At 49.4% G+C, this 15,844-nt stretch overlaps 1 protein-coding gene across 1 annotated transcript in view; it reads left to right on the plus strand.

Moving 5' to 3' along the window:
- Positions 1–144: 144 nt before the first annotated feature.
- MYO7A (myosin VIIA) overlaps positions 145–15,844 on the plus strand; it is a 107,876-nt gene continuing 92,176 nt past the window's right edge. The window contains exons 1-2 of the mRNA XM_088843197.1: positions 145–1,499; positions 3,506–3,569. Coding sequence (XP_088699323.1) covers positions 3,552–3,569 — 18 coding nt within the window. The 5' untranslated portion in view covers positions 145–1,499; positions 3,506–3,551. The remainder of the gene's footprint in view (positions 1,500–3,505; positions 3,570–15,844) is intronic.

A 15,844-nucleotide genomic window follows, 5' to 3' on the forward strand; every position in this document is an offset into this window, starting at 1 on the left:
GGGTCAGGATCGTCAGGTTAGAGGGGACCCCAGCCCCAGCAGGGGGCTTCCCTGGTGGCTCAGAGGTTAAAGCGTCTGCCTGCAATGCAGGAGACCTGGGTTCGATCCCTGGGTTGGGAAGATCCCCTGGAGAAGGAAATGGCAACCCACTCCAGTATTGTTGCCTGGAGAATCCCATGGACAGAGGAGCCTGGTGGGCTACAGTCCACGGGGTCGCAAAGAGTCGGACACGACTGAGCGACTTCACTCACTTCACTCACTCAGCCCCAGCAGAGGCTGAGTTCCAGTGCTGTCACCTGCTTGCTCCAGGCACAGGCTGGATGCTCAACCTTGCTCTCCAGGGGGCGCCATTGGGCTATTGGTTCCCCCCTCCACACCGGGTGCCCTACACCATCCTGTGGGTGGCAGCCAGGTGGCCCCTTCCCTCAGGCACATCCCAGTTACAGAGAATTCAAAAGAGCGCCTCCCTCCCTGGAGAGGCCGTCTTGGCTGGGGCGGCTGCCAGGGTTGCTGCAGGCAAAGGGCCCTGAAGTGCAAGGGCCAGGTCTCAGCGGGGAGTCCTGGGTGTCACTGTTTTCCCTGACGCTAATAATGAACACTTTATTTATTCTTCCGTGTTTACTCTTCTCCCCTACTGTAAAATCACGTTTTCCACTTCAATTTGCGTGAGTCACACAGTCAGCTGGTTTGAGAAAGTTTCCTGGATGATGAGTGACCACAGGGACCCCCATCCCTCACCCCCGGAACAAGCTGTGGGTCTGTGGTGAAGTGATGAGCTTCAGGGGCATCTGAGGGGAGCCCTCGGGAAGTGGCCTGGGGCAGTGTGTGTGGGGCGGGGAGGAAGGGCCGGGAGGCAGGGCTCGCTGCCTCCCTCCCTTCCTCCTGGTCCTCTGCTCTCACAGCCATTTTGCAGAGAAGGAACCAGGCACGGCAGAGAGCAGGCAAGGGCCCGGACCCAGCAAATCAGTTTCCGAGTCAGGCTCAGAAGGAGGTTTCCTGAGAGCCCAGGTGCTGAGAGCAGGTGGTGGGTGTTACTGCAAATGATAGGAGGCAGTGGAGGTTGGGCTGAGGGGCCCAAGCCTGGCCCCACGCTGGTCAGTCACACAGCCGAGAAAGGCCTTGGTGTCCCTGCCTCTCGCGGGGTGGCCGGTCCTCCCTGCCAGGGCCCTGGGCGGCACAGCCCGCCTCCTAGGCTGATGTCACGACACCCAGACCTTCGAGGGCCCTCCGACTCCGCCTCCCGGGGGAAGGCTCTGGAGTGGGAAGGAGAGGGCAGCAGTGCTGGCCAGAGAGCTGCCCTGGGCAGGAAAGAAAGGGAAAGACAGAGAGAGAGAAAGTCATGCTGTGAAAAACCCAGAGCGACCCCCAGAGCAAGTCACAGAGAGACAGCAGAAGAGGGGTCTTGTGTCTGCAGGTTGGCCCAGGCCCACCTCCCCAGCTTCCTGAGCCTTCCTTGCAGGGGGCAGCTGCAGCGTGGGTGCCGGGCAGCTGGGAGCCAGGTAAGGACAGGCTGCACACTCTTCTGGGCACCAGGAGAAAGGTTTGCTAAATTTTGGGGGAGTCAGGGGCTCGGGCCACCCTGGAGCTAAGGTCCCCACTTGCTCCTGGTCTGGGCCCCCTGCCATCTCCAACAAGAGCTGGGACGGGAAGGGAGGCTGGGAATGACATGCAGGGGCTGGGGGGTAGGAGTGGCAGAGAGAGTCCTCGACCCCTGACTCTTTGTCTCCTTAGGCCTGTCTCAGCCACTATCTCTTTATCTCTCTCCTTGGGTAAGTCACTTAGTCTGTGCCTTAAATTTCCCATCTGTGAAATGGGAGATGAAGCCCCACCAGGCAGGGTTGTTATGGGGACCAGGTAAAATTGAGCACCAGGTATGGACAGGTAAGGGCTTCCCGTTCCGTTCTGTCGCTCAGTCGTGACCGACTCTTTGCGACCCCGTGGACTGTAGCCTACCAGGCTTCTCCGTCCATGGGATTCTCCAGGCAAGAATACTGGAGTGGGTTACCGTTTCCTTCTCCAGGGCTTCCCAGGTGGTGCTAATTATAAAGAACTTGCCTGCCAATACAGGAGACATAAGAGATGCGGGTTTGATCCCTGGGTGGGGAAGATCCCTGGAGGAGGGCATGGTAAAATCAGTTCTCTGTTCCCTGTTGTCAATTACGAAGCAATTAACTTGAACAGGGATTAGTTTTTATTTTTAGGAAAAAAAGTCTGTTTTGTAGCTTTTTCCTTACATGTGGCCCTTAAATTCTCCTCCGGCTCAACAACCCCTTTCCACCCCCTTAAAGCCATGAAGGTCCAGCACCACAGCTGGGCAGTCCTTGTTGAATTCTCTTCCCAGCCAAGCACCCAGACCGAGTGCAGTCTCCAGAAAGACAGTGTGCCTGCTGTATCCTGGAGCCCCAGGGCAGGGGTCAGGGCTCAGATGTCAGGCAGTGTCATGGGCAGAGGATCAAATGCCCCAGTGCCTCTGAATGGACCTTATGAAAAATTGATGCTGATTCTCTCATCCTGGGAGGCAGGTAGGGGACCAGAGGGGCCTCATGCCAGAGTCTGTGGGCTGGGGTTGACATTGATCACCACGCTCAGCCCCATAAGTTTTTCCTGAGCTGGCCATGGATCTGGCCCTGGGCTATATGAGGTAATGGCTGAGCCCCACACCCTGCCCTGGATCAACTCCCCTACTTTGGAAGCCGAGGTGGGACAGACCCTGACCAGACAGTAAATGCATATAGTCAGGGCTGGACAGAGGGAAACATCAGAGCTCTTAGCAGCCTGGGGATGGTCAGGGAAGGCTTCCTGGAGGAGGTGCCATGAAACCCAGTAGGAATTTGAGTTCCAGGCAGAGGGGCCAGAATATGCAAAGGCCAAGAGGTATGAAAAGGGATGGCATATTTCAGGAAGAGTGAGTGCTGAGGATGGCCTAAGGGCAAGGGTAGGGCAGGAAGAAAGCAGAGAGGCAAGCTTGAGAGGCACAATCTGGGCCTTAAACGCAAAATGGAAGAGAGATTAGGGTCCCCATCCTGAAGGTAAGGGCTGTCATAAGCAGGTCATGCTCAGTCTGACCTTCTTCTTGGGCCAGGCTGTCCCTGTCACCTGAAATCCTGGGGCAGCCCTGAGCTGGGTGGTTAGAGACGAAATCTTAGTCCTGAATTTGCCATGTCCTTCTGTGTGACCTTTGGCAAGTCTTGGTCCCTTTCTGGGCCCCTTTGCCCATATGACTGGGTGAACGGGGCTGCACTTGCTACTTCTTAGGAGCCCTTTGGGAATCTTTGAATAACAGCAGTGAGAGAACAGCTCAGCTGCTCTGGGCAGTGGAGCTGGTGACAGTGGCAGAGGCTCAGGTCACACAGGCTGGGCTGTGGCCAGAGGGAGAGAAGCCAGAGAGGGTTCCCCAGAGGGAGGAGGGGCTTGGGCTTTGGGAAGAGCCCAGGTGACCCCAGGCAGGCCCAGTGCTTCCAGGGCTGTCCTACTCAGAGGCTTGCTATGGTCTCTTTCCCTGTAGAATCGTGTCTGGCCAGGCGGGAAGCAGGAGCATTTGACCAAGGACAATGGTGATTCTTCAGCAGGTGAGTGCTTCCCCCCATCCCACTGGCCTTCATCTTTCTATGCCAGGAATAACCCTAGAAAACTCCTATCTATGCTTCAAAACCCAGGTGTGAAACTTTTCCCAACTCTCTTGGGCCCAGTCTAGAACTTCTCCCTCTGAGATGTCTACTGGAGCCTCCCTTTCTAATTGCACTCACCCCACTGATCAGAAATTACTTATTTATATTTATCTCCAAATCCCTGGGTATTCCAGGCAGTGGAACAGCATGAGTAAAGGCCCAAATGTAGGAAAACCCTTGGGGAAAGAGAAGAGAAAGTTGGCAAGTCTACTGAAGCCAGATCCAGAAGGGCCTCGAGCCTGACTGGGGAGCAGTGAGTCGGGGGTGACATGGCTGGAGCTGCAGCCCCTGGGTAATATGGGGAAGAAGCAGAGGTGCTGCCCCAGCTGAGTCCTCCAGCCTCTCTCCTTTCCCTGGGTCACAATGGCCCCTGACCTTCAGCCCTTCCCCGTGATCAGCCTGAGACTCTAATGAGCTCCTGGTCTCCAGAGCCAGGAATGTGGGCCCTGAGCCAGGTTGGCCTGGCACCAGGCCCTCGGGCTGGTGGGGGTGTGCCCTTGGGGGCTTGGCCAGTGGCCTTGTGTCCTCCAGGACCATATGGGACCAATGGACAGTCTCATCCGGCAGCTGCGTGTTTGAGTGTGAGTATGCGGATTTGTGTGTGAGAAGGTAGGATCAGGAGAGACAGACTTCTGTCCTGGGGCTGGAGGAGACCCCCTCTAGAGCCCCTGGGCCTGAGAGTCCATTCAAAGGGCTGTCAAAGATGGCCAAGACACCAAAAGAAGGGAAGGTCACGATCACTGGGTGTTGGCTGGGTGCCAGGAACTGAGCTGCAGGCGGAGATGGGCGAATGGGGACACTTGCAGACTCCAGAGGAAGGGCTTGGGTCACCCATAGCCCCCAGTGACGTTTTCCCTCAGGAGATCTCTGCCTTGCTGGCCACCCTCCCCCAACCTGCCCCCAAACCCTGGCCCACCTCACCTGAAGCTGGCTCTGCCCACCCCTCACTCAGAAAGCACTTCCTGTTACTTCTCTGGTCCCGAATGAGGTCCCAGCTCTGGGGAGTCAGCCAGACACACAGCCTTGAGCTCGTCTTGGGCTTTGCTACTGATAAGTCAGCGGATTTGAGTGCATCCTTCAGCCTTCCTGAGCCTCGGTTTCCTTATCTGTCAAAACAAGGATATAAACCTCCTTTCCCAGCCTGACTGCTGAGAAAATGAAATGCCCCGAGAGGTTCAATCAAAGTGCTTCTTCTTTCCCCTGCCTCCCAGGTCCTCGTCCCTCCTCCTGCCACCCCTTCCCCCTCCTGAGCACTTCGTCTCTCATCTCCTGGCTGATTTCTAAGGCCTCACTGTGACCACTGCCTCTGGGACCCTTCCCTTCCTGCCCGCATTAGAGTCTGGTCACACTGCACCTTCTTCCCCTATCTTACTGGGGCCTTCATCCTGCCCCCCACCGGCTCTCAGCCCTGGTACCAGCCCTCTCAAAGATGGAGCTCTGTGCTGAATGAATGAATGATTGTGGTTCGGAGGGCTAGGCCATAATGACAGGTAGGCCTCAAAGGGATATTTAAGAACAAAATATGGTAACACTGGACAATGTTTACACAGTGATGGACTCAGCTCAAAAAAGATTAACTGCTACAATGCGTACTACTAAAATATTAACAGCATTCTTGTGTATGAGGGTTTCCCATTCTTTTCTCTCTCACTTTATTTGGGATAAATTCTTTGAGGAGACCACAGAGAATATGATGATTCTTGACCCATATGTAGAGTGTCCCATCCTAGCCTTTGTGTAGAGCCCCCATGAGTACCAGGCACCAAAAACATCTTCATAAAGATGTGTTAAGAATCCAAATCTCTTCACTCAGGAAAAAAATTTTATTCATTTGCTAAGGATTCTAATTCTTTTTTTTTTTTTTAGGAGTAAAAATATTTTATTCAAAAACTGAATGAGCAAGTTTTTATTATAAATCTTTACAGTGATTTTATTTTTTGTACTTCTGTAATATCTTTTATATTTATTTTTTAATATATTTTCTTTTTATTTATTTATTTTTTATTGGAGGCTAATTATTTTACAATATTATATTGGTTGGTTTTGCCATACATTGACAATTCTTTAAGTAGCATCCACATTGGTCCTGCTATATGCTGGGTACTCTCTATACCTGATTTCATTTTATTGTCATAAGGCAGTGAGGTAAGGATCTTTGTGCCAATATCGCAGGTGAAGAAATTGAAGCCCAGACAGAGTAATTTAGACACGAGCTGGGGCAGGTCCAGATAGGATAGGGAGTCATGCTGGTGAGGGGGGCAGCATGCAAGGAGAGGAGACCTTGCGAGGGGGCTGCAGGGTACAGGGGTGTGGCGCAAGGAGCGGGCACAGGGCTCAGGGGAGGAGCTCAGACTTTCCCTGCTGGGTGAAGTGACACTGTCGAGCGTGAGCTCCTTCCTAGGGACCCTGTGGTAGTCTGAGCAGTCCCATCGTGCTGATGGCTTTGGGAGTGGTGGGGTGGGGGGGAGTGTCTGGAGCCACTTCCTCCAACCACGGTCTCTCTCACCCACCCAGCAAAGTGGCACTCGGCCCCTTCTCTGTACCAGGCTGGGCACAAAGGATGCAGAGATAAACTGATTGCTCCCTGTCCTGGAGGAGTTTCCAGACCAAAGTGGGAGACAGCTCTGAAACACAGCAAGGGCACCCCGTAAGCAGAACTGTTATAGCAGGAGTCCTGGGGGAGGCGGGGGTGGAGTGGGGTGGAAGGGATCTCGGGATGGGGAGGCTTCTGTGATATGGGTGGGTGGGTGGGGGTGGTGTCAGGGAAGGCTTTGAGGCTGTTGTGGTAGCCTCTCACATACAGATGGGAGACTGTGGTCTCAGGGACAGGGAATTGCCCCTAGTTGCAAGGCTAGCTAGTGCTCGTGAGAACCCAGACGTCCATGGTACATGTAACCTGCTTCTTTGAGGACCTTGGGGAAGGCTGCTGTGCTTAAGTAAGATATGATTTCTGGCCCGGTGGTGAGGCCAGTGGAGGGACTAGATGTACTTTGCCCAGATTCATAGACCAGAGTGAAGTTTGAAGATAAATTTGTGGACTGTTGGTAACAGTTGGATTAAGTCTTTTATTAAAATATAATGCTTTTCTTTGTCTGTTGTAACAGTTTCTGATTTAAAGTCCAGTTTGTCAGATATCAGTATAGCCACCCCAGCTCTTTTTTGGTTACTATTTGCTTGGGTATATTTTTCTATCCTTTTGCTTTCAACCTATTTGTGTCTTTGGATCGAAAGTGAGTCTCTTATAGATATGACAGCATATCGTTGGATTATGTTTTATTTTTTTAGCCTATTATGCCAACTGCTACCTTTTAATTAGAGAGTTAAATTCATTTCCATTTAAAGACTTAATTCTGCCATTTTGCTATTTTTCTATATGTCATATCTTCCCCCCCTCAACTCCTCTATGATGACTTTTAAATTTTTTTTATTTTTTATTGAAGTATAGTTGACTTACAACATTGTGTTGGTTTCAGGTGCACAGAAAAGTGCTTCAGTTACACAGAGAGACAGATACACACACAAATATTTTTTCAGACTCTTTTCCCTTATAAGTTATTATAAAATATTGAATGCAATTCCCTGGGCTATACAGTAGGTCCTTGTTGGGTTATCTATTTTATATATAGTAGTACATATCTTGGAGAAGGCAATGACAACCCACTCCAGTCTCTTGCTTGGAAAATCCCATGAATGGGGGAGCCTGGTAGGCTGCAGTCCGTAGGGTCGCTAAGGGTCGGACACGACTGAGCGACTTCACTTTCACACATTGGAGAAGGAAATGGCAACCCACTCCAGTGTTCTTGCCTGGAGAATCCCAGGAACAGGGGAGCCTGGTGGGCTGCCGTCTATGGGGTCACACAGAGTTGGACATGACTGAAGCGACTTAGCAGCAGCAGCAGCAGCAGAAGCACATATCTACTATATCTAATCTCAAGCTCCTATCTTGTGTTTGATTTTTTCCCCCACTCTACTGTTCTGGTTCCCTTCTCATTCATTTCTCCCTCCCTCTCTAGCAGTTACTCTGGAGTTTACAGATTTTTTCCTATTGGAGTTTACAGTTAACACCTTACATTTAATAACAGGCTAGTGGGGGTTAACCCCAAATGAGCCTCAGCAGTATATAAAAACTCTGCTCCTACCAGTTTCGGCCCTCTGTCTTTATAGTGTTACTGTCAGAAATTACATCTTTATACGCTGTGAGCCCATTAACATAGATTTGTTATTTCATGCATTTGTCTTTTAAATCACATAGGAAAAAAGCAGAGTTACAAAACAAAATAACAATAAGGCAGGCTTTTATATTTACCTTTGTAGTTACCTTACTGGATTCTTTATTTCTTTGTATGGCTTGAGTTGCTGTCTAGTGCCATTTAATTTTAGCCTGAACGATTCAGTTCAGTTCAGTTCAGTTCAGTTCAGTCGCTCAGTCGTGTCCGACTCTCCGCGACCCCATGAATCACAGCACGCCAGGCCTCCCTGTCCATCACCAACTCCCGGAGTTCACTCAAACTCATGTCCACAGAGTCGGTGATGCCATCCAGCCATCTCATTCTCCGTCGTCCCCTTCTCCTCCCGCCCCCAACCTTTCCCAGCATCAGAGTCTTTTCCAGTGAGTCAACTCGTCGCATGAGGTGGCCAAAGTATTGCAGTTTCAGCTTTAGCATCAGTCCCTCCAATGAACATCCAGGATTGATCTCCTCTAGAATGGACTGGTTGGATCTCCTTGCAGTATAAGGGACTCTCAAGAGTCTTCTCCAACACCACAGTTCAAAAGCATCGATTCTTCGGCGATCAGCCTTCTTCACAGTCCAACTCTCACATCCATACATGACCACGGGAAAAACCATTGCCTTGACTAGACGGACCTTGGTTGGCAAAGTAATGTCTCTGCTTTTTAATATATTATCAAGGTTGGTCATAACTTTCCTTCCAAGGAGCAAGCGTCTTTTAATTTCATGGCTGCAATCAGCATCTGCAGTGATTTTGGAGCCCAAAAAAACAAAGTCTGACACTGTTTCCACTGTTTTTCCATCTATTTCCCATGAAGTGATGGGACCAGATGCCATGATCTTTGTTTTCTGAATGTTGAGCTTCAAGCCAACCTTTTCACTCTCCTCTTTCACTTTCATCAAGAGGCTTTTGAGTTCCTCTTCACTTTCTGCCATAAGGGTAGTGTCATCTGCATATCTGAGGTTATTGATATTTCTCCCAGCAATCTTGATTCCAGCTTGTGCTTCTTCCAGCCCAGCGTTCCTCATGATGTACTCTGCATATAAGTTAAATAAGCAAGGTGACAATATACAACCTTGACGTACACCTTTTCCTATTTGGAACCAGTCTGTTGTTCCATGTCCAGTTCTAACAGTTGCTTCCTGACCTGCATACAGGTTTCTCAAGAGGCAGGTCAGGTGGTCTGGGATTCCCATCTCTTTCAGAATGTTCCACAGTTTATTGTGATCGACACAGTCAAAGGCTTTGGCATAGTCAATAAAGCAGAAATAGATGTTTTTCTGAAACTCTCTTGCTTTCTCCATGATCCAGCGGATGTTGGCAATTTACTTTCGGCAATTCTTATAGAGCAGGTTTACTAGCTATAAACTCCCTCAATTTTTGTTTATCTGGGAATGTCTTAGTTTCTCTTTCACTTTCTAAAACTGATTTATTTATTTAATTTGATTGTGCTGGGTCTTCATTGCAGTGTGAGGGCTTTCTCTAGTCGCGGTAATGGGAGGCTACTACTTGTTGTTGTACGTGAACTCATTGTGGTGGCTTCTCTTGCTACCGAGCGCAGGTTCTAGGCTCTTTGGCTTCAGTAGTTGCAGCACATGGGCTCAGTAGTTACATCTCTAAGGCTCTGGAGTGCAGACTCAGTAATTGTGGCTCGTGGGCTTGGTTGTTCTACAGCATGTGGAATCTTCCCGAACCAGGGATTGGACCTGTGTCCCCTGCAATGGCAGGTGTATTCTTATCCACTGTAGCACCAGGGGAGTTCAAGCTTCTCTTTCACTTTTGAAGGATATTTTTGTCACATACAGAACTCTCGTTTGAAACGTGTTGTTTTTCCTTTTTGCACTTTAAGTATATCATCCTACTGCCTTCTGGTCTCCATGGTTTCTGATGAGAAATTAGCAACTAATCATATTGAATATCCTTTGTATATGACGAGTCATTTCTCTCTCATTGTTTTTAAGGTTCTCTTTTCGTCCTTGTCTTTGATAGGTTGATTATAATGTGTCTCAGGATTTTTTGAGTTTATACTACCTGGAATTTATTGACCTTTATAGATGTGTAGATTTTTATATCTTTCATCGAGTTTGGGGTCATTGCTGCTGCTGCTGCTAAGTCGCTTCAGTCGTGTCTGACTCTGGGTGACCCCATAGACGGCAGCCGACCAGGCTCCGCCATCCCTGGGATTCTCCAGGCAAGAACACTGGAGTGGGTTTCCATTTCCTTCTCCAATGTGTGAAAGTGAAAAGTGAAAGTGAAATCGCTCAGTTGTGTCCAACTAGTAGCGACCCCATGGACTGCAGCCTACCAGGCTCCTCTGTCCATGCGATTTTCTAGGCAAGAATACTGGAGTGGCTTGCCATTGCTTTCTCCGGCTTTTTTGTAAAAAATCACAAACTCTTAATCCAGTGGTCAACACACTTTTTCTACAAGGGATCAGATTGAAAGCAGAAAGGGTAGTCGGTCCCTGGAGAAAGAGAACCAGGCATGGCTTTCTTGACCTAAGAGAAGCCATTTTTGACCTAAGCCATTTTGCGATCTAAGATTGGCCACTGTACGTGCTCTTGAACAGGTCTCAGTAATTAATGATCGTAAGGGAAGTAAGGGAATGAAGGAACAAAGGAAAAGCAGTCAAGAAACAAAAGAGTAAGAGTAGTAAGAGAGAGTCCCGATTCCCCCTCAAGGGACACATGGAGCTCTGACACCACCTTTGAGTTCTGAGCTCAGGTGGGGGGTGGGAATGACGACGCTGCCCCTTGTGACTTCAACAAACTAAAGCTAGAACTCTGTAGACCTCGGCCCCGATTCTGTACTGAGTGCTCCTCTGCTCAAGCCCCTTCATGAACATGTGTGTAACCTCAGCTTAAAACTTCCCCAGTTATGCTGTTTGGGGAGACATTGCTTTGAGGAAGACACCCAGTGTTCTCTTTACTTGCTGCAAGTGATAAACCCTTCCCTCTCCTGATCTTCGTTGTGCCTTCTGGCCTGACACCCACCAAGAGGCAAACCTAGTTTTCAGGTAATAATATGGGTCAACTGCTCAACTCAGCCACAGTAATACCAAAACAGCCAGGTGAGAATGGGTGGTGGCTGTGTGCCAATAAAACTCCTTTGTGGATAAAGAAATTTGAATTTTACATAGTTTTCAAGTCACAAAATATTCTTTGCATTTTTCTTCAACCTTTCCAAATGTAAAAATATTTAGCTACCAAGCCAGCTTTGGCCCAGGAGCAAAAGTCTGCTTATCCTTGTCTTAAACCATCTGTGCAATAAAAGAGTAGCACTCACTATGTCCAAGGTCACTTCCAACTTTATACTGGTAGTACTGTGAATAGGACAAATAGGTGGAAAGGAGGAGGTAGATCTCCAATTATTTAAATATCCAAATATTAATAGAAAATAATAGTTTGGGTATTTCAAAAAAAATTCTAGACTTAAGAGTCCGATTATTTCAATATGAACTGCCCTGTCCCCTTTCTTTGAACCCTCCTGTTTCCTTCCCTAAGCCTCTGCTCTATAAAATGGGGGAATTTACTGCACTTTTATCTTCAAATATTCTTTCTGCCTCTCTCTCCTGTCCTTCTGGGATTCCCATTGTGCATATGTTTATCCACTTGATGGTATCTTGTAGGTTTCTTAGTCTCTCCTCATTTTTCTTAATCCTTTTTTATTTTTCTGCTCCTCAGACTGGATAATCTCAGGTATCTTCAGGTCTGCTGATTTTGCTTTCTGACTTTTCAAATCTGCTGATGACACCTCTACTGAATTTTTCATATTAGTTACTTTTGAACTCCAGAATTTCTATTTGGTCCCTTTTTATAATTCCTGTTTCTTTACTGATATTCTCTACTTGGTAAGATGTTGTTCTGGTTTCCTTCAGTCCTTTGTGCGTATTTAAAACTGTTAAAGTCTTTGTCTATTAAGTCCAATGTCTGGGCTTCCTCAGGGAAATTTTCTGTCAGCTTCTTTCTTTTTCCTGTGAATGGACCATATTTTATTATTTCTTTGCAACTCTCATTTTGTTGTTGTTGTTGAAAACTGGACATTTTGATTATTCAGTTCAGTCAGTTCAGTCGCTCAGTCGTGTCCGACTCTCCGCGACCCCATGAATCACAGCACGCCAGGCCTCCCTGTCCATCACCAACTCCCGGAGTTCACTCAAACTCATGTCCACAGAGTCGGTGATGCCATCCAGCCATCTCATTCTCCGTCGTCCCCTTCTCCTCCCGCCCCCAACCTTTCCCAGCATCAGAGTCTTTTCCAGTGAGTCAACTCGTCGCATGAGGTGTCCAAAGTATTGCAGTTTCAGCTTTAGCATCAGTCCCTCCAATGAACACCCAGGATTGATCTCCTTTAGAATGGACTGGTTGGATCTCCTTGCAGTCCAAGGGACTCTCAAGAGTCTTCTCCAACACCACAGTTCAAAAGCATCGATTCTTCGGCAATCAGCTTTATTCACAGTCCAACTCTCACTTCCATACATGACCACGGGAAAAACCATAGCCTTGACTAGACGGACCTTTGTTGGCAAAGTAATGTCTCTGCTTTTTAATATATTATCAAGGTTGGTCATAACTTTCCTTCCAAGGAGTAAGCATCTTTTAATTTCATGGCTGCAGTCAGCATCTGCAAATATTACAATGTGATAATTTTGGAAGTCAGATTCTCCACCTCCTCAGGGTTAGTTGTTGCTGTTTGTTTGTGAATTGTTGTTTTGTTTAATGACTTTTCTGATCTATTTTTATGGCAACTACATTCTCTATTGTGTGTGGTCACTGAAGTCTCTAAATGATCTGGAGCCAAAAAAAAAAAAAAAACAAAACTAGAAAATCTTGATCTTTACATTTGGGCTGTAAGTGTGTGTTTGGGTGTGACTTTAATGCCCTGTCAGGTCATTTACAACTCAGCCTTAGCCTTTATTCCCTGTCTGCATGGAGCTTGAGGTCAGAGCTTATGGTCATCTCATGCTTTCTCTGAACATTTGTCCAATCCTGGGTGTGTACGTGGTCTTCTAGACTCCCCGGTATATGCTTTTCAAAGTCCTTTTTCTCTGAAGCATCTCATTCTCCTGCCTTTCTTCCAGGCTTTTGAGCTTTTTTTTTTGGAGCTATTGTTTGCTCCAATTGGTTTATTTCGCCCCAGCCAGAAGGCAGTGGATAGTTGATTTGCCTTTGGATGTTTCTGACCCCTGCCCCACCCCTGCCCTCCATAGCTACTTCTCCACACTGGGGGTGTTCCTACTTAGGGAATAAAGACAAACTTTTAGCACTATTCCTTCAGGGAGTCCCCAGACAGTTTAAAACCACCATAATTCTTTGATATCAAGGTCTGTTCTGCTCCCTCTGACCCCAATAACCTCCAGCAGGGATACAGGCTGCCATCCTCAAGCTGGAGGTTGGAGGAGGATGAGTAGGTTGAAGTACCACAAAGTTCTCCCGCTGGGTTTCAGTCACCTTTCTCTTCCTCAAGTGTTCCAATGGTGACTGTCAACTTGTGCATATTTTCGAGAGTTCCAGTAAAGTTGACTGACAATTTTTGCTGGTTTTTGGTGTTTCTGAAGAGTTCTTGGCAGAGTTCTCTACTCTTTGCTGACATCACTCGCTGATGACAACTGGCATAATTATTTCCTGAAAGTTTTTTTTGTTCCAGCTTGCTATGCATCTTTGGTTAGTTCCCTTTTACCCCTTCTGAACCAAAGTCTCCCCATGTTTAAAATTGGGGGAAGGGGGGTCAGAACTGGACCATATGGTGACATGGCGGAGGTGAAAGCGGCGCTGTGGGTATGTGTGAGGTGCGAAGGGAGTAAAGAAAAGAGGGTAGTGAAGTGCAGGGACCGGGGGCACGGGGCTAAGTGGAGCCTCGGCGGCTGGGTGGGGTGGGGTGGGAAGAGGAAGGTGGGGGTGAAGCATTCCCGGTGGAGCGCTCAGCACTCCTGGGAGGCCCTGTCCTATGTGACCAGACAGCCGAGACAAGGCTCGGGGAGCCATGAACCCTGGCTCTGGGAGGGAACCTGGTGTGATGCCAGAGAGAGTCCCAGCGGCGTGAGACCTGCCTCCCAGGCCTGGCATGCATCCAACTTGCAGGGAAGGGGCCTATTCGCAGGCTTCAGCTCAGGAGTGGCCTGGGTACTCCTGGGTCGAGCAGTGGATCTGGGTCAGGGAGGGCCAGCCTCTCAGTCCTCTACTGGCTCTCTGTCAGGGGGCCTCTCTCCATCAACCAGACCTATTTTACCATCTCTTCCTTCTTACCTCTGCTTCTCTGTGCTTTGCTGTCCCCTCTTCGGGAACACTCTTCCCCTTCGTGTCTGCCTGAAAAATCACAACACCACAGCAACATGACTTGCTCAGTTAATAATAAACAGTACTCATACAGCGCTTGCTCTAACAGGCACCGACCTGAGTTACACACAACCTGTTTAATCCTCACAAGCACCTCCTGAGGTCTTGTTAAACTGTCATTGAACTAATGAGAAAACAAAGGCACAGAAAGCTTGAGGGCCTTGCCCAAGGTCCTACGGCATTTGAATGGACTTGCCAGCACCAAACTGGTGTTGGTTCTAGAGTCCAGCCTCTTGGCAGCCATGCTATCCTGTCTCTCCAGGGTTAAACTGTTCCTTATCTGGTGGTACCATCCTTATCTGTGTCTGGGTCTGTGTATCCCCCAGGCTGGAAGCTCTGAGGACGGTATCCCCTAAGCCTTAGTCTGAGCCTATGAAGGTTGGTTAAATGGACAGATGGAAGGATAGAAGCCCATTCCCCAGCCCTCCCTCTGTGTCTTAGGGTCTGGTTCCTGTTTCCAGGAACTCCCCTGGGTGGGTGGGCAGGGGTGGGGTGGGGTGGTACGTGTGCTTGTTCTGGGCTTAAGTTGGGGAAGGACCCCTGAGAGCAGGGCCCCTAAGGGGGCCCAGGAAATAGCTGGGAATCACTACAGTCAGTCAGCCGTGTGCTGGGTGGCAGAGCACTGGGTCTTCAAGGCTGGAACGGAGGTGGGGATAGAAGAAAGGTCAGATCCGGAGGGGCAGCTCTGGGTTCTGTGTGGGGCATTGCTGTCTCTTTCCTTGCCATTCCCCTGCTCCCCGCCCTGGTTTGCTTGTCTAGAGCAGAAGGTTGCGTCTTCCAGAATTCCAGACAATGCTGAGGGCCAAAAATGAGACCTTGAAGAGTGTGTAGGAGAAAAGAGGTGGAAGATAAAGCTAAGCAGGGAGAGCGGAGAAGGCAGGTATAGGAGGAGAGTTGCAGGGCCTGGGCATCCCACGCCTTCTGGGTGGACGGTGGCCACTGTGGCTTGCAGTCCAGCATGGAACGGAGTCTGTGTGGTGGCCGGGACACAGGAGCCCGACTTGATGCCCACTGCCGGGTGAGTCTGAGCCCTTAGAGGTGGCTGGCTGTTCTGGGGACCAGGGGCTGCCCTCCTGTAGGCCTCAGTGCCTCCTCTTTGAGCTGGAGATCACCCACTGGGTGGCCCGGGAGGGTGGGGGAGGACCAGAGACAGACTCTTCCAGGCTTTTCCCACAGAGCCCCCTCCAACCTCAACACTCTTTCCACCCTCACTCCCCAGAGGCAGTCATGGGACCAGAAAGATCTTTGATGCCTCTCGCCTTTAGTCTTAAAAAATTCACTAAGTGTATTGTGTACTATTCCAAAACATCCCCACGTTTCTTTCTGTAGAAAATACACTGATTTTCTTCAAAGCTGCAGTCAAGGTGAGGTTCCAGGGGCCTCTTTTATGCCCAGTCCTGCAGCCTGGTTTCTGGGTGCCACAGGCTGCTGTCCCAGTGAGGCCTGCCGGGAATCCCCAGTGATGTCAGGTGGTTGGGGTCCAGCCAGGGTGGGAGGGGGCAAAGCGGCCCGGCGCCCCCTCTCAGGTCCCGCCCGCAGGCGTCACCTAAGCCGCCGTTGCCATGGGCCCGCGGCAGATGGCTGGGTTTAGGGTTCCCCGGCGGGCGGCGC

Source organism: Moschus berezovskii, chromosome 14 (genome assembly GCF_049115385.1).
Source record: "Moschus berezovskii isolate FMDL1 chromosome 14, NW_MosBer_1.0, whole genome shotgun sequence".
NCBI lineage: Eukaryota > Metazoa > Chordata > Mammalia > Artiodactyla > Moschidae > Moschus > Moschus berezovskii.